Here is a 22,130-nt window from a genome sequence, read left to right on the forward strand (position 1 = left end):
AATCAAGGGCCATGCCACATCCAAAATTCAAGTTCTCCACAATGCACCTGACTTATTAATAAAAGCATAAATCTTCACTCACAATCACTGAATTGGTTGGTAGTACAGTAACTGCTCATTTTACTTTTGTTGGATTGTAATTGCTTTACTACGTTGTGTTAGTTTCTGTGCAATGAAGTGAATCAGCTGTATGTATACATATATCCCCTCTTTCTTGAACCCCCTCCTATCCCCCTTCATCCCACCTCTCCAAGTCATCACAGAGCACAGTCAAGCTCCCTGTGCTATATGAAACTGCTAATTTTAAAACTATAGGGGGTTGATGCCAAACAGATGTGATGGAATTCTGGAGGGGTGCTGAAACTATCATATCTTGATTGTACCGGTTCCACATCTGTATGCATTTGTCAAAACTCACAGAGCTGTACACAAAAAAGGTGAATTCCACTGTAATTATGCCTTAATTTTAATTTAAAAAATGATAGGAAGCACCTTGATTCTAATTTTAAATATAGGCTTATTTTTTATAGAGATGTAAATGTGCTTCTTAAACCTTTTTCGTAAAAAAAAAAATTCAAAGCAAGAAATAAACAAGACCATAATTTTTATAGAAATGTTCAAAAATATTGGTAATAGTTGATTTCTTAAGCTAGATGGTAGATTTTTGAAAATTATACATACATCTTCATACGTTACAACATACATGTGAAATATTTCATAATTTTAAAAATAAAAAAAGCACACAAAACTTGAAATAGTTTGACTAGAAAAATAAGCAAAAAAAGAACAGAGTGAGAAAGTAATAAACAAGGATAGTGATATAAACTCGGTTAAGTAGTGAAGATAAAGGACAAAAAAGAGATCAAAAATAGGATGAGCTTTTTGTTCAAAGACTGATGGTTAAAAACAAGGATCCAGGAGAGTGTCAACACTTGCCTTCACCTCTGTGACCATCCTACTTACTCGTCATATATCCAATTCCACACTTGAAGCATGAAGAGCCAATCATTTTTTTACTCCTAGAGAAGGCTGTAGGAGAAATGATGTCCTCAGAAAAGAGAAGTTTCAGCTAAAATATGAACTAGAGGGGGTGTTTTAGGGAAAAAAATGGTAGAGGTGATTCTGTTTGGAATGGATGGAGTAAAAAGGGAAAGGACAAGCAGAAAGAGTTGGGAGGGAAGGAACCTGGAGCAAAGCTGCGAGAAACAATGCATTAAGGCAGTGACTTTCTGAGGAGTAGGATGTGGCTGCATAGGTTCTCCTTTTCATATGGCAACTAAGTTTTATAATGATGAGAACCATAATTGGAACTAGGAAATCACACTCAATTTTGGTATCAGAATTAGTTGAAAGTACCTAACAATATCTCAAAGGAGATGTGAGAAGGATTTACTTTGCTTCATGTGGAACAGTGGTAGGGGTAATAAGTGGACAAAGAAAATCTCCAGTCTCTCGTGGGAGCAAAGTACATTGAGGGCCTGATTTTTAAGTTAGAGCAAAGTAAGGTTTAAGTTAAATTAGGACTATAAATAAAAAAATAATACCCTTCACTTTTCTGCTAACACTCAAGTGGAACTGGCTGTTTGATTTTATTTTCAAAATATGGGTTTTAATCTACTGCATTTGGCAGCTACTCTTTGAGTTTAGTTAATGTTACCTTAATGCTGAAAGATTCAGAGGAAGTACAGAGAATACAGAAAGTGTCAAATAACTGTTTATTGGTGGCAGTAGTGAAGGTATGAAGTCAATTTCTTCATTAGTTACTACTAAAGATAGAGTTCTTGCAAGCTAATGGTGTATCCAAAACAGCAGTCAATATGCCATGCAATTCAATAAACAATGTCTTTCAACATACAGTGAATTGTGTTTACAGAAATACCCATAAGGTGGTATGATAGAGATAAGAAATAGCTGAAGTTAGATTTGAGTCTCTATTCTGTCAATAACCAGATATGTAAATTGGGCATCTCAGTGAGATTCTCTGAGCCTATTTTTTCATCTAGAAAACCATCCAGATGAACTTTATTATGATGGCTAAAAACAAAACGAGACAACACATGCGAAGCAGAGAACCTGACATACAACATCAACAAGGCATAACAGACTGAAGAGCCTTAGATCACCTACACACCTATCCTCATCTACATCACCTTCTAAATCCTACCTCTCCAATGTGTCATAAACATTTCTCTCTCAGAAGCAGTCTCAAGTCCCAACCTACCACTTCCACATGAATACAAAATAAGCTGGCTCTATCCAAAAGATTAGCAACTCTCACTACCTCAACATGTACAATTACACATCTTGACCCACAACCCTAGTATCCAGAAGCAGTTCTGTAACTTGGTCTCCTTTCTGGTAATGATGACTTCCATTATTAAAACTTGAATCTAGGGGAGTAATAGATTTTAAGTATAGTAGTAAATAATTTCTGTGAGCACATCCTAGTAAACTTGTTAATAACCTAATGATAGTTTAAATCCATTTATACCTTAATTTGTTTTCATTTCATATGTAATGAAATTTTAAACACATTTACCCAGAGGTATCAAAAGTCATAGAAGGCAAGTTACCATATTTTCTCTCTGAAATGTGCATTACTATCAAACTCTGTAATGTGTATTACTTTCAAAGCAGTGATGGCTTTAAAAAATATCTTACATGCTTCTATTTTTCTTTTTCTACACAATTTCACATATTCTGTACTATCTTCTACTTTCCTACAGAACTTGACCTATTGGGACACGTGATTAAGACCAAAAGATTAAAAAACAAGAATATTAAGTGGTCAAATAGTAACAGCAGCTCAAGAGAAAACAAACATTCTTCAGAAAAGCTGGCTGAATAAGTTAAAGATGTCCTCTAAGAAGAATACTTATTCCCACAAACAACAGAAAATAAGAAGTAGGAAGATACTAAGAATGTTGCTTCAAGCCTTCCTAGAGACAACCTAGTATGTATCTTGTGACTTTCAGCCCTACGAAGGCAAAGGGTAAATATATAAGAACCTGGAAGAAAGCTTTGAAGTGAGCATCCTCTTGAACGGTAGTGTTCTGATCACTTGGGAGGAGAGGGAACAGGCTCTGAAGTCTCACCCTTTCACAAATCACCTTGTTAGGATGGCCAGGTAGAGGTGCTGAATTGGCCCCGGGAGATATCTGGGAAAAAGAGGGAGAAGAAAAGGATAGTTCATGGCTAGCTGCACCAATGTGGAGAATCATGCCTATGAAGGACAGTCTGGATTTTCTAGGTATTTGATGATTTTGTTAGCAGAGCAAAAGAAACAAAAAATTAATCTTAAACATCAAAACAAACATAAGGAAGACAAAGACTGCCTCTGGCAATGGATCTCGCTTATAAAAAGCTTCTTTAAAGGCAAAACAGCACAGCTCAAGAATGCAAAGTCCTTCCTATGTTTCCCATGTAGTATCTATTGATATCTTTCTTGCTGGCATTAATTCTGAAATCTTAAATGACAGATAAGATTTCATCTCAAGAAAACCAGAAGTGAAAAATCACAAGTACAGAAAGATTAGTGTCTACCTGGCTATGATTAACTTTTCATTCTCTTTTTTAGTTAACCTTCCAAATTATCAGGCAAAGGAAAAGAGATTTTAGAACAAATATGGCCAAATTTCTATAGCGATCACAGGTATAAAAAACAAGATTTATATTGTGGAGATCTCAGCTCTATTCAACACAAACCCAGGAACCTACCTAATGAATAAAGGACAAGATCATAAGCCTCAAAGTAAATGCCTGCATGTTTTAAATGCTTGACTAGACTGTGAGTTAATGCCCTAAACCCGTAAGTAAATATACTTGATCTGTAGCATTTTTGGTCAGATATGATGAGTATCACCATTCCACTGTGCTGTGGAGTGAACTGCCCTTTGGGATTAAGGTTTGTGGACCTGCTTGCCCCTTAAGACCATGTGCTTTCAGGCTGTCTTGTTTTGTTTCATTGTTGCACTCATTCCCTTACATGTAAGTGTCTATCCTGTAACAGGCACTAAACAAAAACATAGTCATGATTTTCTACCTTCAAGAAGTATATGCAATAAAAAGAAAAGCAAATCACCATATAGTATAAAAAAGTACCTTTCTGTGGTAATGGTCCATACTGGTGCTATGGAGAGGTAACTGGTAAGAAACAGTGTTGTCAAGAAACTACAAAATGATCAGCATAACTGGTCAGTAAGGAAGTAGCCAGAGAGGAAGGAATAGACAGATCATAAAGTGGCATGCTAATTATATGAATAATGATGCTATAATAATCTTCGTTAGCCCCTTTAGAAATTTTTCTTTCTAGCTTGCTATGAGCCTGATCAACAGATAACTAGGCCTGTTGCTAAGAAAATAACTACTTCCAAAGACCTTCCTAGGACTAAAGGCAGTAATTTTAGAATTTATTAGTACTTCTCCACAAAATGCTTTGGACATGAACTAAAGCTCACCTCTGTACTATAAACATGCATGTGTTAATGTCCTTTACCACTGTGATGAAGTAGCAATGACTGAATCAAGGAATATTTACTGACTGCCTCCTATTTATGTTAGAAAAGAAAACAAGGATCCCACCCTCAAGGAGCGTATTCTTGTTAAAAAAAAAAAAAAAAAAGACGTAAAAAAAGACGTAGGAGCCATGGGTTTATCTGAGGGCAGAAGTAAGAAAATAATTCACAGGAAGAAGTATTTTTCACATTCCTGACTCCATTCAACCTAAGGAGTGCTTTTACCACTTTCAAGTAATTCTCTCTCAAAATGGCCTGTTCCTTTATGCAGGCTTCATGTTCTTTCTACAAGCTTATAATCTGCACAATAAGTATATCTGAAGAGTGTTTTAATAAGGTGACACACCATCAACTATCACACTTAAGCAGTATTACAAACTTAAAAAGTGTGAACAGCATTCTTACAACCTGCTAGTACAAAAAGCTGGCTGGGAAAACAAATTTCAGTAATACATAAAAAACTGACAAACCCTGGTCCTTGCAGACATAGGGGGAGAGGGGTAAAGGGAGAGAAAAGGAGAGAGAATGGAAAAGGGAATTCTAAGACGGCCTCCAAGATTCCCACCTCTGTGTACCTCCAACCATGCATGTTATGTGGGGAGGACTGTAAATATGGTGCATTTCATTCCCCTGACTGGGTTCAATCATGACCTAAATTACACAAACCCCTTCACAGAGGTGAAAGGATTTTCAGATATAATTAAGATTTCCAGTGAATTTTAGGTTAATCAAAGGGGAGATTATCCTGGGTAGGCCTGATTTAATCAGAGAAAGCTCTCAAAAGAGAAGTTGAGCACTTCCTAAAGACATTCTCCTGCCAACCCTACAGACGAAGTTGCTATGTTCTGAGAAGGCATATGAATAGTAGAGACCTGAGGGCAGCTAGAAGCTAAAAGTGGTCATCAATTGATAGCTAGCTAAGATCAAGATCCCCTCAAAGAAAACGGGGGTCCTCAGTCCTATAACCACAAGAATCACATTATAACAACAACAATGAGCTTGAACGAAGACATTCAGTCTCTAATAACATCAGAGCCCAGCCAAAGAAGACCGTGACAGAGGCTCTAGAGCTAACCCATACCAGGACTTTGATCCACAGAAACTGTAAGGTAACAAGATTTGCTTTACGCTGCTAACCTTGTGGCAATTCGTTACACACAATAGAAAACTAGCACAACAAACATGTACATAACAGAATAAAAACTGGGTACCATACTCAAGGAAAGTTTCTTCTCCAGAATTCTAGAGAAAAATTCTGTATTAATTTGATTATGAAAGACATAAAACTTTTAAAAAAAAATAACTAAGCAATACAGCAGTTTTTAAAAACTCAATTTGGTAATAGTAAACTTCATGCCAGGAATCAAACTGGGCTTTCTGATCTTTACATGCTACAAGTTAGGGTTAACCAACTTGCTTAAAGTGAAACATAAACACCAGAGCCATAATTTGAAGCCAAGTGTATCTGGTTCTAAGATTCAGACTCAACCCACTAAACCACCTTTTAATTGCAAAATTTTAAAAGTAACATTCTTCTTTGTAATCTATCTAGTTGGATTAGTAACTAGCAACTATTCCACAATGCCTATTTACTTAAAGCTATTTTAAGTTCTTAAAAATAAATGTTTCCTTGGAAATCGTTTCTGACTTCTACCACTTCCCTAACTCTCTTTCAGTTAAAATTAGTCAGGTTATACAGTATCTGAAAATCAATACAGTTCTATTTTCCCCTAACATACCAACCGCTGAGCATTACTACAAAGACATGGTAACTTCAGCCTTCTCTCAGGATGCAACTGTATTTTAGAAGTCCTGCCATGAAAACATCCCTGAGATGGGACTGAGCCTGCAACTCCACACACTTTTCAATGTTAATGTTACATATAACAATATGACTAGTTCATCCAGCATAACTGTTTCCTGTTTTATAAGACTGAAATTACAGAAAACACTTTAACCTTTTAAGCAACAACACATTACTATTTTAAGGTCATCTTCTATTTAATGTGGCCTTTCCCCGGCCTGGTAGCCACACTACCAACAATTTAACCTCAGTGTTAAGAGAGTGTACTATTATTATCACTGTGGTAAACTGTAGTAGTTATTGTGTTAAAAATAACACAGGACTTAGGTCCACATAGTCCCAGAATCAGCTTCCTCCAAAATCACTAAAAAAAATTAGAAAAAGCTACCATGGATGTTTATGTTGGTTTATCACTGTGCTAGAAGCTTACTTTGTATGACTCCTTTAAAACTAACAACATCCTGTATGGCATTTTTTTTTAATTGGAGGATAACTGCTTTACAATACTGTGTTGGTTTCTGCCCATACAACAATGTGAATCAGCCATAGGCAAAAATCGCTTCTGATGACAGCTTCCTTCTCCATTCATTTACATTTTTCTCATAAAAGTAGAGAATATACAAGTGTATGATGACCTCTAGGCCAGTATTAAATAATGTGTACTTTCCACAAAATAAATTGCTCAAAAGGCCGAACAGTCTTCCCCAAAATGGTCACAATACTCTCCAGGAAAAAAAAAACAACAACTGTTCACTGTTACAAGTTGCATACCAACTGCTCAAAGGCAGTAAAATCATAGGCTAATAGGAAAAAGGAAAGAAACAAAAGATGATGAGTTAGGTGCTTGGTTGTTGACTCCAACAAGTCCCTTATTCCTTTTGGTCAAAGTCTGGGTACCTAAAAAATGCAGAGGTCAAATCCAAATTATCTAAAAATCCAAATATTCTCATTGCTTCCATGATGGCAAATGTTAATCTCCTGGAAAGTAATCAGGGAGATTTTATTAACAACAGTTCAAATCACTATCTGATAAATTCTCAGGTTATATTCCAAAATACGAGAAAAGTCATATGCATAAATATGTTCATCACATCAAAGCAACAATTTCAAAGGGAACTAGAAGTAACCTAAACATTTAACAAGTAAGTATTTGTTAACTCAGTTTATGGTATGTGTTATTATGCAGTTGTTAAACCATTTAAGAACTGGTACTACTTACCTGGGAAGGATCATCACTGTCCAGCACTGGGATACTTTTTAAAAAAAATAAATTATTATTCCCATTCTTTAGTTAGGGCAACAACAGATTGGGTCCATGTCTTTTGGGGAGCAGAGCAAAATCAGGGTTGGTGAAAATAGCTGAAAGGTTCCACCTTTCTTTCTCACCCCTTAGTCACACAAATTAATGGGGAAGGGTGAAGAAGGTGCAACTAAGCAAGTCTCTAACTACTACATGTACTGAACTGGTGAACATAAACGTTAGGAAAAGTAAGAGTTATACATTCTATTAATCATTCTATTAATAAGTTTTTCTTTCATTCACTTTCACAATCAAGGATTTGCCAGCACAAGGATTATTCTCCCCTTAAGGAAGTGTTTCTAAACCATTTTATACTTAAGCTGGTAACCTCAAAGTTCTTGTTGCTTTGTAAATTGCTCTAAACCATCTCTTCAAGATTTATTTCTAAGAATTACACGGATTTGGAAAACACCTAAACCAAGAACAGTCCAAATCAATAAAAAACTTACACACATAAACATTTGAAGAGATGAAGTGTGACTGAGCTCTTCATAAATCTTACTAAATAAAAATAATAATTAAAATATTTATTGCATATCGCTAGATACTATGAAAACAAAAAGAAATATTTTTTGCCTTCAAAGAGATTCAGTCTAGTGAGGGGCAAATTCAACAGAAATAAATGAGGGTAACAGAGTCCCCTAACTTAGAGGGGAGAAGGAAAAGTGTTCAGCTCCTTTAAAAAGGAACATGAAATGACATTAGAGCTGGGAGAAAGACAAGACTGTGTACATGGCCCCTCTTTGTCTACTTGCTCAAATTTCTTGTTAATTTATTATCGAGTTCAAGCATTTGCCTGATCTCCAGATAGACAATGTGATGTTTAAATTTTAACATTTGCTGAACAAATGAACTAGACTACAACTACAGAGTTCAAATGTGTGTTTACAATCCATATACTCTGTCCAGAGAATAAATAAAGCAAGCTATGATTTAACCAAGACAACATGAAAACGGATGTCTGATATATGCAGTAGTAGAAAAACAACTAGAAAACTACTAAGTAGACCTTGACATTACACAACAATCACAGGCCTAATTAAGAGCTACCTTACCAGCAAAATGAACTACAAAATGGTGGTGGCTTAAATAAAACTGGGGCAGTGTAGAGAGAGACAGAATAGACTGGAAGTAGAAGGCAAAGATCAATTATCTTTCCATACTGATCAATCATTTCAGAGACTTTTATCTGAGGATTTCTTACTCGTATTTCTCACTCTCAGCCTTGCAGGGAAAAGTAAAAAATGAGCACAAATAAAAACAGGCTAGTGATGTAACTAAAAGCCTCATCCAAAGCAGTTGGCAGAGACACAATAGGCCTACACTCCACATTATGATGCTAACATATTCAAGTATATCTAACTGTGTCACCCTCTGTCCATCCACTCTTCCTCAAAAATCAGGTTACTTTGGTATAGAAAATCCTCAATATTTATTCAAATTAATAACTCCCAACTGAGTTTAGCTATAAAAATTAGTATATGAAATTCAACAAGTATAGGAACACACTTTCAGAGTCACAGAAGGTATCAGAAGTGGAGGGACCACAGAGATCATTTAAATCCAACTCGCATTTTACAGATAAGAACTTGAGGCCCACACAGCTAATTTGCGGCAAAATTTATTCAACTACAGCCTCTAAAGGCCACCAAGTCTTTTAGAAACAAGCCTTACAGAAAATTATAGATATCAACTTAAAATTGAACCCCTATAATTAACAGATTCAAGGCTCAATAGGTCTTCAAAAAGTGAAATATATTATACGAATACTTTTATGAGCGAGCAAGAGCTGGATACAATTTCGACTTAAAAATCCACTTAATCTTTTTATTACAAGTACATGCCTGCTGCAATGCAAATGATCTGTCCCCTATATTTGGTCTTGTATTGTTACTTCTGTAGAAGCCCAAAATTTCTTTCTAATGGAAGAAAGAAACAATTTTAATTTGATCCCAACTGTCTCTAAATCCTCATTAAGTTTTGATTTCTTAAAAACTGAGAGAATGGATTAAAAAAAAAAATTTAAGCCTGGGTACCAAGGCTAAGAGCTATTTAAAGGAATTTTGCGGTAATTGTGTTAACAACAGTACCTGCAATCAAGGCCAAATAGGATCCAAAAAGTCCTGCAATTTTAAGGTAATAGACGATTGTGAATGAGTTGCATACAGTTAAATCTTCGTGTGTTAAATGCGCCTCGTAGGAAAACAGAAAAGGCAATTAAAGATTACACTTTGTTTCTATTTACGGTTTAAGATTAACACACCCAACTTAATACATCATTTTTGCAGCACAAAGAAAAAGCAAGGTCTTACAAGTCCTACATAACGCAAATGAAAACTTTATTCTTTATCCCTCAATAATTTGAAAAACTCTCGGCTCAAAACCAACCTCTTTCATTCTTCAGCCCAGAAAGGAAGAACTTCCATCCCCTGAGAACAAAACGCAGCCTGTTCAGAAACCCGCGGCTGCAGAAGGACGCGAGAGAGGACCCTTCGGACCGGGTTCTGCGTTCTCCTGAGTGACATCATTTCACCTGCGCCTGGGCAAAGAGGGAGGGAGTAAAAGAACCAGGCCATCCACCAGACGACGGTGGGCTGGCGCTCCCTCGGGCTGTGCCCGCACCTCCTCGTCGCTGCCCGGGGAACAAAGAGCGCCGGGCTGCCCGGCCGCGCCCCGCTGAACACCAAGCAACCACATCTCTAGCGCGGCCCCGCAGGCTCCTAACCGCCTGAGGCTCGGTCTGTCCCGCCCTCGTGCGGGAATCAACGGCTGCGGCAGCCAGTACCTGCGAGGGGAGGCTCCGCCCTGCGGGGCTACTCCCGCGGCTCCTCGCTGGGCCGCCGCCTCCTATTGTGACCGCTCGCCCAGCCAGCGGCCAGCTCGCCAGATCTTCCGTTCCCGGGCCTTCTCAACCCCGGAACCCGAACTCCGACCCAGGCGCTGTCACGGCGCTTCCCTCCTCCTGGCACCATCACACGGGCCGCGCCACAAAACTACGGCTGCACGCCCAGAGCTGACAGAGTCGGCTAACGCCTCGGGGGCTCCATTCTCTCCGCCCCCGCGCCCTAACCGCCCGGGCCGCCGCACGGCCCCGCACCGCTGCACGAGGGGCCCCGCCCCGGTGCGCGAAGACGGGACTCGCCGCGCGCCGGCGCACTACGCTCCGCTGCGCGCGCAGGCGACGCCCCCCGCCGCTAGGCCGCAGGATGCGCGAGCACGCGGCCGTCCCACTCTCGGCTCTGGGTCGCCCACCTGCCCACCTGCCCACTCCGCCCCCTCGCAGGAACCAACCTAGCGAGCCCAGGGTGCAAGACCGCCAGACACTCCGCCCCTCTCCCCCTCGGCTGGTCTCTGCGCGGGGAGCGCCTTTGTTTCCACCCGCGAGGAGGGGGCGGGGCGGGCTGCGCGCGTCCAGGCGCGCGACTCGGACTAGTTCCGGCAACAGAGCCGTCGCGCAGCGCCCCTGCGCAGCCCCGCCCCGTCCCGCCCCCCGTGCCCAGAAAGGCCGCAGCTACGCGGGGCAGCGGGCGGGCAGCGCCTCCCAATTCGTACACATCTCTCCCAGAATGTTGCTGCAAGTGCGTGCCTAGCGCCTCCAAAACTTAGCCATCAAACAGTACCTGACTTCATTCAGATTCCAAATACAGTATGTATCCATGTGACCTAAATGTTAGGAGTTTTTATTGATGTAGAAGCAGGTGATTTGTCCGGATGTCTTTGTCCAGTGTATCTCTGGAGAGGCAGATTCAACCCTAATTTGTCCTACTGTAAGGCTCAATTAAACCTGACATTTATATTGTGCTGAGAACAGGAAATGAGACAGGTACGGAGACCGAAGCTGGCATGGTGCCTGTCCTGATAATCACATTCAGGATCTAAAAGAGGATGTAAGATCTTCCATAAAGCGCAGTAAATACAAGGACAAAATAGTTTAAGTGATCTCGAAGGAAAGAGGGAGGTCAAGGGAACATCATCAAAGAAATGGGTTTTAAGTAGATAGGAATTATATGTCTTCAAGGATGGCGACCATATTTCAGGCCAATCATCAAAAAACCCAGGTTCTAGTTCTTTTGGCATTACTCAAACCAGTCTCCAGCCTGCTCTGGGCCAAAGCTGCTTCCTATAGAAAATTAGAGAACCAGACTAAAATGATGTTGCAGGATCCTCTGAACCTCTATCTATGAATAACACAAAATGGTAATTATTTGAATACATTTGTCTCCCGTGCCAGATTCAGCGATCAGACTATTTTGACTATAACCCTAAAGTCCAAGCCTACAGCATGAAACACAACAGCAGGTGCTTAGCAACTGCTGAATTCAAAGTTCCAGCAATCACATCACAGGCTTTTACAACTCTTAACAAAGAGAAGCTAGAATGAGATAATAGGCCCCCATGAACACGTCCCCTCGCCCAGCCCCCCCCCCATTATGTAGCCCTGTTGTCTAGCCACTCTTACCCCTCAAAGCCCTCCCTGCCCTCTTCCAAAGCAGCCAATTTGGAGATGATTACATTCAAACTTTTAAGGTCCCCGCCTCTCATTTCACAGTACAGACGCATAAATCCCAACCACACCTTTAGATGCATCCAATGTAATCCACTTCTAACCTCGGTCTCCAGCTGTGGACTCACCTGGCATTACAGATCTTCCAACAGAATCTGTCATACAAGCTTCCTTACATAATACAGACAACCCTGAAACAGCTTTTCTTGTTTAACTGTATACAAGTATGTAATGAGAAGGGGAAGTACAGAAAAAAAAGAAAGCGGGGGGGGGGCGGGGAACAGGGAGGGAAATGACCATTTGGAAGTTGTCCAATTGTAAGGCAAGAGTCAGGTTCCTCAAGTATTGAATCTCAGTGGCAAAAACCTATTACAGTCCTCCAGGGTTCCTAATCTTTAAACTTATATGCATTTCCCCTGGGCTTCAGCCAATTCTTTGTCAGGCAAACTCTTGAAAACCCTTCTTAAATGGTTGAGATCTCACTTAACTGGGGTGTGAGGACTTGACCTAAGAAGTCTGTCCACAGGTAAACAATGCTCTCACACCTCAAGGTTGCATAGTTTGAAATTTGTACTGCATTTTTTTTTTCTAACTGGTACCCTGCTAATGAACACCCAATGAGTGAGTTACATTTTAAGGTGGGCCACTGACCACCTAATGTGGTGGGGAGTAAATTATACCGGAGCACTTGCTCATCCCTAGTCCAACCTAAAATTTTACTTGGAGTCTGTCCAAAAAGGATTGTATAAACAGCCACATGTGGCTAGGGAACAGTACAGCACTTGCAGGAAAAGTAGTTGCTTCTAGTAAGCACTTTTAGAGAATTCTAACTCCAAGACTGCCCTTTAAAATTGGTTTTTAAAAAAACTGGTTTTCATGACAGAAGTGAAAACCGTAAATGACTACTAAAAACTTCTTCCTGAGGTATCTAGGTCATTTAAGTCCCTTCAACTTCTAAAATAAAAATATACCAATATATGTTGCTTACCAAAGAGGAAAATATTGCAGTTACTTCAAATGTATGTGGTCATTGGTCTACCCTGGTGTCCTAACATTCTAGTACATGGGAATAACTGCTGAGATTTTTTTATTGGGCTTTCCCTTGTGGCTCAGCTGGTAAAGAATCCACCTGCCATGCAAGAAACCTGAGTTCAATCTCTGGGTTGGGAAGATCCCCTGGAGAAGGGAAAGGCTACCCACTCCAGGATTCTGGCCTGGAGAATTCCATAGATTGTATAGTCCATGGGGTCACAAAGAGTAGGATACAACTGAGCGACTTTCACTTTCACGTTGATCTCGAGATGAATTAGATGGTATTGATATTTTTATAATATTAAATCTTCAAACTGTAAGTAAGATGCATCATTTATTTACCTGAGTTGTTCATTTTTTCAATAATGCTTCACAGTTTTCTGTAGAGATCTTGCACATTTGTTCTTGGGTTTATTCTAAGTTTTATACATAATTATTAATTCTAATAGTTTTCTTAATTTTTTTGAGTTTCCTACACATATAATCCCATTGGCACAAAATAACCATTCAATTTCTATCTCTCCAACGTGTTTTCCTCTTATCTGGTCTTACTGCACTGGCTAAGACTCCCGGTACAATGCTAAATACAGTGAGAGCATGCATTTTTGTCTTATTCCAAAACTGGAAAGCTTCCAACATTTCACCTTTAAGTATGATGTTGGCAGTAAGTTTTTTGTAGATCCCTTTAGCAAATCAAGAGAGTTCTGTTTTATTTTAAATTTGTTAAAAGTTTACCATAAAATGGATATTTAATTTTATCAAAATTTTCTGTATCTATTAGATAATCATAGAATTTCTGTTGCTGGGTGAATTACATTGATTTTTGGAGGTTAAACCAATTTTACATTCCTATAAAACCATATCATATTGTGCTACTCTTTTTATACATTGTTGGATTTGCTTTGCTAACATTTTGCTTACAATCTTTACATCTGTGTTCTTAAGTGAGATTAGCTGTTACTTTCCCTGCTTGAGTGGGCTTCCCTGGTGGCTCAGAGGTTAAAGCGTCTGCCTGCAATGCGGAGACCTGGGTTTGATCCCTGGGTCGGGAAGATCCCCTGGAGAAGGAAATGGCAACCCCCTCCAGTATTCTTGCCTAGAGAATCCCATGGACGGAGGAGCCTGGTGGGCTACAGTCCACGGGGTCGCAAAGAGTCGGACACGACTGAGCGACTTCACTTTCACTTTTCCCTCTTTGTAACATCCTTATCAAGTCTTGTCACAAATATTATGCTAGCTTCAGAAAATGAATCCTGGAGTATTCTTTTTCTGTTCTCTACAAGAGTTTCTGTAAGATTGGTGATATGCCTTCTTTAAATGTTTGGTAGAATTTGCTTGTTAGCCAACTTAACTTGGAAATTACATTTCTTTAGTAATTATGAATTTCTCGTCAGATTTTCTGTCTTTTTCTTAATTCTTTTCTTTTGTTTTTTTGTTTGTTTTTTGGCCACCCTGCAGCATTCAGGATCTTAGTTCCTCAACGAGGAATCGAATCCGTGATTCCTGCGTTGGAAGTGCAAAATCTTAACCACTGGACCACCAGGAAGTCCCTTTTCCTTATTCCAACAAAAGAAAACTACTATAATCATAGAACATATATAAGGAAGATCTCATTCTGAAACTCACAGGCAACAAGAGAAAAAAATAGATAAATCTGGATTACTTCAAAATAAAAATATCAGTGCAACAGAGTGAAAAGGCAACCTATGGAATAGGAGAAAATATTTTCAAGTCATGTCTGATAAGAGATTAATATCCAGAATATATAAAGAACTATCGGCGGCGCTAGTGGTAAAGAACCTGCTGCCAAAGCAGGAGACATAACAGGTAGGTTTGATCCCTGGGTTGGGAAGATCCCCTGGAGGAGGGCATGGCAACCCACTCCAGAGTTCTTGCCTGGAGAATCCCATGGACAGAGGAGCCTGGCAGGCTACAGTCCATAGAGTTGCAGAGTTGGACATGACTGAAGCGACTTAGCACACAAGCACACAAACATAAAGAACTGCAACCAAGCAAAAACCAAAACCTGATTATAAAATGGGCAAAGGATTGAAATAGACATTTTTCCAAAGATGTTCAAATGTTCAATAAGCACATGAAAATATGTTCAACATCACTAGTCAGGAGGAAAATGCAAATCAAAACCACAATGAGATACTACCTCACAATCATTAGGAGGCTACTATTAAATGAAAAAACAAAAACAAAAAAAAGTGTTGACAAGAATGTGGAAAAACTGGAATCCTTGTACACTCTTGGTGGGAATGTAAAATGGTGCAGTCACTTCAGGGAACAGAATAGTGGTTCGCCAAAACATTAAAAATAGGGGGGAAAAATCCAGCAATTCCACTTCTAGGCATATACCCAAAAGAGTTGAAAGCAGAGTCTAAAAGAGGTATCTGTACACCTAGGGTCCTAGCAGCATTATTCACAATAGCCAAAACGTGGAAGTAACCCAAGTGAGCATCCATGGATGAATAAACAAAATGTTCTATACACATACAGTGGAATATTATTCAGCCTTTAAAAGGAAGGAAGTTCTGAAGCATCCTACAACATGGATGAACGTTGACAACATTATGCCAAGTCAGTCACAAAAAGACAACTATTATATGACTTCACTTCTATTAGGTACATAGAGCACTCAAATTAAGAGACAAAGTAGAAGAGTGATCACCAGAGCTTGGAAGGAGAAGAGTACGTTATTGTGTAATGAATATAGTTTTCATTTTGCAATGTAAAAGAGTTCTAGAGATTGGCTGCACAATGTGAATGTACGTAACACTGCTGAGCTGTACACCTAAATGAATGGTTAAGAAGGTAAATTTTGTGTTGCAGATTTTACAATAATTTTTAAAAATTCTCATCACAGCAGCAAAAGGGATACTGTAAAAAATATATATATAATGTCACTCCTTTGCCTAAAACCTTCCAAAGGCTTCCCATATAGGCAAAATAAAATCTAAACTTCTTTCCCTGGCTTACCAAGATCCACTCAATTTGGTCTGTGCCTACCCCTTCAACCTCATCTCATATCACCACTTCTACCCTCATCCACCCTGCTGGAGCACATCAGCTCTCCTTCTGTTTCTATTTCTAGCCTCAGGGCCTTTGCACTAGCTGTTTCCTCTCCCTAGAATGTTCTATGGCCCAGATTTTCTCAATTTGTTCTTTTCCATCAGTCAGATCTTAGCCTAAGTGTCACCTTCTTAAAGGCCTTCCCTAGATAGCATATTTAAAAGCAGAGACATTACTTTGCCAACAAAGGTCCGTCTAGTCAAGGCTATGGTTTTTCCAGTGGTCATGTATGGATGTGAGAGTTGGACTGTGAAGAAAGCTGAGCGCAGAAGAATTGATGCTTTTGAACTGTGGTGTTGGAGAAGACTCTTGAGAGTCCCTTGGATTGCAAGGAGATCCAACCGGTCCATCCTAAAGGAGATCAGTCCTGGGTGTTCATTGGAAGGACTGATGTTGAAGTTGAAACTCCAATACTTTGGCCACCTCATACGAAGACTTGACTCATTGGAAAAGACCCTAATGCTGGGAAGGATTGGGGGCAGGAGGAGAAGGGGACGACAGAGGATGAGATGGTTGGATGGCATCACCAACTCGATGGACATGGGTGTGGGTAAAGTCTGGGAGTTGGTAATAGACAGGGAGGCCTGGCGTGCTGCGATTCATGGAGTCGCAAAGAGTCGGACACAACTGAGCAACTGAACTGAACTAAATACCCAACTAGAGTAGCCAACTGCTCAATTACTTGCACAGTACTTTAGAATATCTGATTATTTACTTGTTTACATATATGGCTCATTTTCTGCCCCTTCCACAAAGTAAGCACCCTACGAAGAAGGACCTTCTTTGTCAGTCTTTTCACCATGGTACTCTGGTGACTCAGGTGTGCCTGGCATAAAGTAGGCACTTATAAATGTTTGCTAAATGAATAAATGCACAATTTTTAAAAAATTACCTAAAGCTCCATAGTTAAAGAGAAGTTAAATAAATTACCATGCATCTTTACAGTGGAACATTATGCAGCCAACTGATGTTTCATGTGTATATAATGTGCAGATTATACTTTTCAAGACAACCGTTAAGTTCTCCCATCCTTCATTCTCTTATTATGTAGACATTCTTCCCCAGTGGTGGGATTGATGCTCCCTCCTTTTAAATTTGGGCAGGTCTGTGACTATGGTGGAAGTGAAGCTTTATGACTTCTAAAGTTAGGCATAAAGGGCCATACAGCACCCGCCTGGTTCTCTTGGTCACTCTTAGAATCAAGCTGCCACACTGTGAGAAAGCCCAAGCTACCTACAGGTGCTCAGGCTAAGGGCCCCAGCTGAAGTCCCATCTAACAATCAGCATCAACCATCAGACATGTGAGTGAAGACATTGAGATGACTCCAGCCTTAGCCACCATCTGACAGCAAATGCATGAGAAATTCCAAGCAAGAGCCACCTAGCTGAGCACAGAAAACCCCAGAACCATGAAAGAAACCAAAAGATATGCTTTGCACCACTAAGTTTTAGGATAATTAATTACACAACCATAGATAATCAGCACAGTTTAGTTTTATTGTAACCGTGCAAAGAATGCCAAGAAAAATTTAAAGGAAAAAAAAAAAAGCATGTTAAGAGTGTCATCTACTGAAAGATGGTGTATCTACTTATAACAATCTATTTCTATTTCCCTAATAATCACATGTAACTATGTAATACGGGGCACAGGGAGATTTGATTTTGTTTTTCTCTCTTTTTTTGTTCTAAAGCACAAGGGGCAAGAACAATAAAAAGACTTTTAACTGATGTTTTATAACTGACCAGAGAAGATTTAAGAATGGCTAATAAACATATAAAAAGATGCTCAGCATACTTAGTCACTAGAGAAGTGAAAATTAAAGCCACAATGAGATGCTACTTCACACTCACTACAGTGGCTGTAGTTTAAAAGACAATCAGGAAAAAGAAGTATTGGCAAGTATGTGGAAAAACTGGAACCCTCAGGCATTTTTTTGGAATACCAAATGGTAGAGCCACTTTGGAAGAGTTTGACAGCTCCTCAAAATGTTAAAATCATGTGAAAACAAAAACGTACTTACAGGCAAATGTTCATAAAAGTGTTACTCATAATAACCAAAACATAGAAACAAATATCAACTAGGGAACTAACAAAGAAAATGTGCTAGCTCCACACAATGGAATATTACTTACCCATAAAAAGGAATGAAGTACTGATTCATGTTACAACATAGACAAACCATGAAATCATCATGCTAAATGAAAGAAGCCAGACACAAAAGGCCACATTTTTTGTAATTCTATTAATACGAAGTGTACAGAACAGGCAAATCCACAGACAGAAAAGATTAGCAGTTGCTAGGAGCTGAGGGGAAGGAATAGTGGGGAGTGACTGCTAAAGGGTATGGGTTTCTTGGGGGGGGTGATGATAAGTGTTCTAAAATTAGATGGTGGCGATAGAGGAACAACTCTTTGAATATACTAAAAAAAACCACTGTTTGCAAAGATGAAAAATATTCTATAAAAATATAACTTAAAAATCCTGTTAATACTAAAATTCCAATTGCTGTTAACTTCTGGGGAGAGGGATTATACATAGTGCTGCATATTTTTTTGTTTTTAAATCACTATGTAATTAAAAAAACACAAACAACTGAATATTTAAAGGGTAAAAGGAAGTATACAGTCATGGAAGAAAAACCAACAGCACATCTCCCACCTTTCTGAAAGCAGTGTGTGTAGGATGACCATACACAAATTGGATTGGTGCCTTCTTCCGTGACCAAAGGACTGAAGGCCAGCACAAGGAAGTTTTGTCCAGAAAGGACTTCTGCTCTGACCAGCTATTTACATACATACAGTTTAGAAAGACGGAGAAGGCACTGGCGACCCACTCCAGTACTCTTGCCTGGAAAATCCCATGGACGGAGGAGCCTGGTAGGCTGCAGTCCATGGGGGTGCTACGAGTCGGACATGACTGATGCAACTTAGCAGAAGCAGCGGTTTAGAAAGAACTCTCCCATCTCCTTCTCTCAAATGGCCAGCTTTCCCAGACGTATTACCAGGCCACTCAGGAAAAGTGTACCATTGAGGCTACAAATTAATTCCTCTCACCTGAAGTCTCGTCTTATCAGACTATTCAATGTTTTACCTCATCCTCAGGACAGACCTATTCCCCCATGCCAGGCTTGTTCTCACTGTGAAGATGACTACTTAATTCCAAGTATCTCAAGTACATTAGCTGAGTTAGGTTAATTTCAATACCTAAGTGAAATATAAATATGCTATCACAATCACATTTTTCTACTATTCTTTATACTTTTAAAGTACTTTTACATAACCATCACATTTGATCAGTGCAACACAGCAACATACAATGTGAGGTTTCTTACAAAGAAGCACAGGTTTCTGAATATTGAAGCAGGGCTGTCAGATTAGAGAGGCCTGGAGTAACAAACAGTCATGTCCTTTTGGATGTCAAAGGAGCTGGACAAGAAAAAACCGACAGGTCAAAACTGCCTGCCAACTGACTTGGTTCACTGTGGTTCTCCAGGGCCTTCACTAGAAGATATGTTTTTCTCTGAGCCTGTCAGAGTTGAGTATGTAAAGCTACATTAGGAACAGATTTCTCCAGTTGGTCAAATCCAGACTCTAGAATTAAGGAGTTTGGGTTTGAATCCCTGTTTACTACTTACTAACTGGGTCATCTTGGGCAAATTACTTAATCTGTCTCACATTCCTCACCTACAAATGGGAATAAAACAATCCCTATTTCAAAGGGTGTTTGGAAGGCAATCTTCTCCCAATATTCCTATATCCCTTACCTGATTTATTATTCTTCATAACACAAATGAACTAACAGTACCTTTAATTATGTCTTGCCATCTCCCTAACCATTTACAGAGAAAGCAACCTCCTTAAAAATAAGGATTCCTGTGTGTTTTGTTCACTACACTTGTCCTCAATACCTAAAACAATGCTTAGTTTATAGTAGGCACTCAAATATATAATTGATGTTTGCTACTTGGAAATTATGGGGTATGACATTATGAGTGAATATAAAAATATTCCTAGAGGGCTTTGTATGAATTGCTGTGCCCAAAATAAACTGAACATGAAAGTATATAACTCACAGTATTCAACAGTAAACCTCAGAGCTGCAATCAGCTCTTTCCAGCACTGTCAAGCTGATGTACAGCAGCAGAGAAACTTAAGTTGGCAAACAAGCTCAATCATGGAATTTGAGGGCTTGCCACTTCCAAGGCTACAGAAGGGATGTACAACAAATGGCCCTTTTACTCCTCGGTTTCACCTCCATCACACATGCATTAGTTAAAATTCAGACAACTTTTAAGAAACATCAACTTTTGTTCCCAAATCTGAGAAATGAACCATACCTGAAAGTTAAGTGAGGATAGTAAGCATCACTCTGTTTTGAAAATATGTTCAGAAATAACCAGACAATTATTTGGCATCGCTTGTATCAGGGATAGAAGAACTGATCTAGCCCCAGCATTCCAGGGTGACTCCCTGGAATGGAGTCTTTTCTCCACTGGGATCACAGCTTCTAAGTTTATTTTTAAAACAGGGTTGAATTAGCTGTGCTCTATAATCCTGTCAATTTTCAGAGAGAGAGAGAAAAGAACACATAATCCAGGTGGCATGTATCAGGCAGCAGATTTTACTGCTGCTTTGCAAAACCAATACCCATTTATTATAGGAAGAAAGAAGTCAGAAGCTACAAACATAGTGATCTGATTCTTATCCTATCTACCACTCTCCTTCCCAGAATGATGTCTAATGATCCTATTCAAAGCTGCAATCACTACCATCCAATGCTTGGTGGTCCTCATCCCACTTATTCTGCTGTACATTTTCTTCAATCCACTGTGCTTACTGTACAACATATTATGTTTATTTTTATCGTCTGCCCCCCCCCAAGTCAGACTGCACATTCACGAAAAAACAGCAATCTTGATTTGTTTTGTATCCTGATGTATTCCCTAAGTGCCTAGAAACATAGCTGCCCATCAACAAATATTATTTGCTGACTGAATCAGTTGAATAAATTATAAACATATTCAAGAGACCCTAATCCATTCTCTCCATTTCCCTCTGGGAGACAATCATAAATATATGCGTAGTAGGCAGGCGAGAGAGGAGAGCAAAGCAGTTTCTGACAGTTCTTTGATCGCCTGATCAAGTGACAAAAGCCCTCAAATTTCTCTTCCCTCTCCCAATGTATTTCAGGAGAGACCCCATCCTAAAAGCACAAAATCAGTCATATAAAGGTTCAGAAATTAGGAAGAAAATCATTTTAAAGTAGATAAAAAATACGTGCCAGAGGTAGACAGAAATCTCATCTCTAGACTCTAAACTTGGCTTCTCCACTGTAAATGAACAACAGACAGAGGCATATTATACTGAGTAGGGGAAAGAAAATTCAACCCCCACACATCTTTAGAATTATGTCACACAACGGCTCATAGTATTAACCGACCTAAAGTGATTTTGCCTTTTGTCTCTATCATTGGTCTTATTTTCAGATGCTTATTTCTAAAATCTGTGGTATACTGCATTTTAGGGAGCTAACTATATAGTCTAGAAGTCTCTTTCAGTGGCTTGCTTCTGAAAGAAGTTAAAAGTTAAGCCCATGCCTCTGGATTATTATCATAATAAGAGAGAATCTGGAATACTAAAAGTATACCACTCTCTCCACAAACAGACCAAAATCTGACTGAGCAAAGCTCGCAGAGAGAGCAACATACAGAACAAAGGCCATTTGGAAAATCCCAATGTTCAACCAACTTCTTGATCAGGCTCCAACAGGATGAGGGAGGAGGATCTTGATTAAAACAGCAGAGAAAAACATCACTTGGATTGGTCTGCCTGGGGAAACTACCAAGGGAGTGATACATTCCTCTATACAAGACACAGGAAATGGGAGGGAAACCACTG

The 22,130-nt window shown here is 39.4% G+C and overlaps 1 protein-coding gene and 1 long non-coding RNA gene across 47 annotated transcripts in view; one reads left to right on the top strand and one right to left on the bottom strand.

Moving 5' to 3' along the window:
• Positions 1-11,049, bottom strand: part of RNF38 (ring finger protein 38) — a 53,682-nt gene extending 42,633 nt beyond the window's left edge. For 2 of the 46 annotated variants that reach the window (XR_014059261.1, XM_081508943.1), the window contains exons 1-3: positions 8,782-8,845; positions 7,538-7,571; positions 3,009-3,158 (exon numbers count right to left, since the gene is read on the bottom strand). Coding sequence is in view for 20 of the 46 variants with exons in the window: in XM_081508943.1 (XP_081365069.1) it covers positions 3,009-3,158; positions 7,538-7,571; positions 8,782-8,792 (195 nt within the window). In the remaining 26 variants the exon portion in view is untranslated. Of the gene's footprint in view, positions 1-963; positions 1,030-3,008; positions 3,159-4,101; positions 4,171-7,537; positions 7,572-8,067; positions 8,120-8,673; positions 8,869-9,708; positions 9,812-10,006 lie in introns of those variants that run through there. The other 44 variants (XM_081509089.1, XM_081509192.1, XM_081509259.1 and 41 more) reach the window with 43 other exon arrangements.
• On the top strand, positions 10,150-16,142 carry LOC145513547 (uncharacterized). The gene is made up of 2 exons (XR_014059486.1): positions 10,150-11,264; positions 14,613-16,142. It is a non-coding gene; the product is annotated as an uncharacterized LOC145513547 (long non-coding RNA).
• Positions 16,143-22,130: the final 5,988 nt, after the last annotated feature.

Source organism: Giraffa tippelskirchi, chromosome 1, assembly GCF_054371585.1.
Source record: "Giraffa tippelskirchi isolate mGirTip1 chromosome 1, T2T-mGirTip1v1.2.pri, whole genome shotgun sequence".
Lineage (NCBI taxonomy): Eukaryota > Metazoa > Chordata > Mammalia > Artiodactyla > Giraffidae > Giraffa > Giraffa tippelskirchi.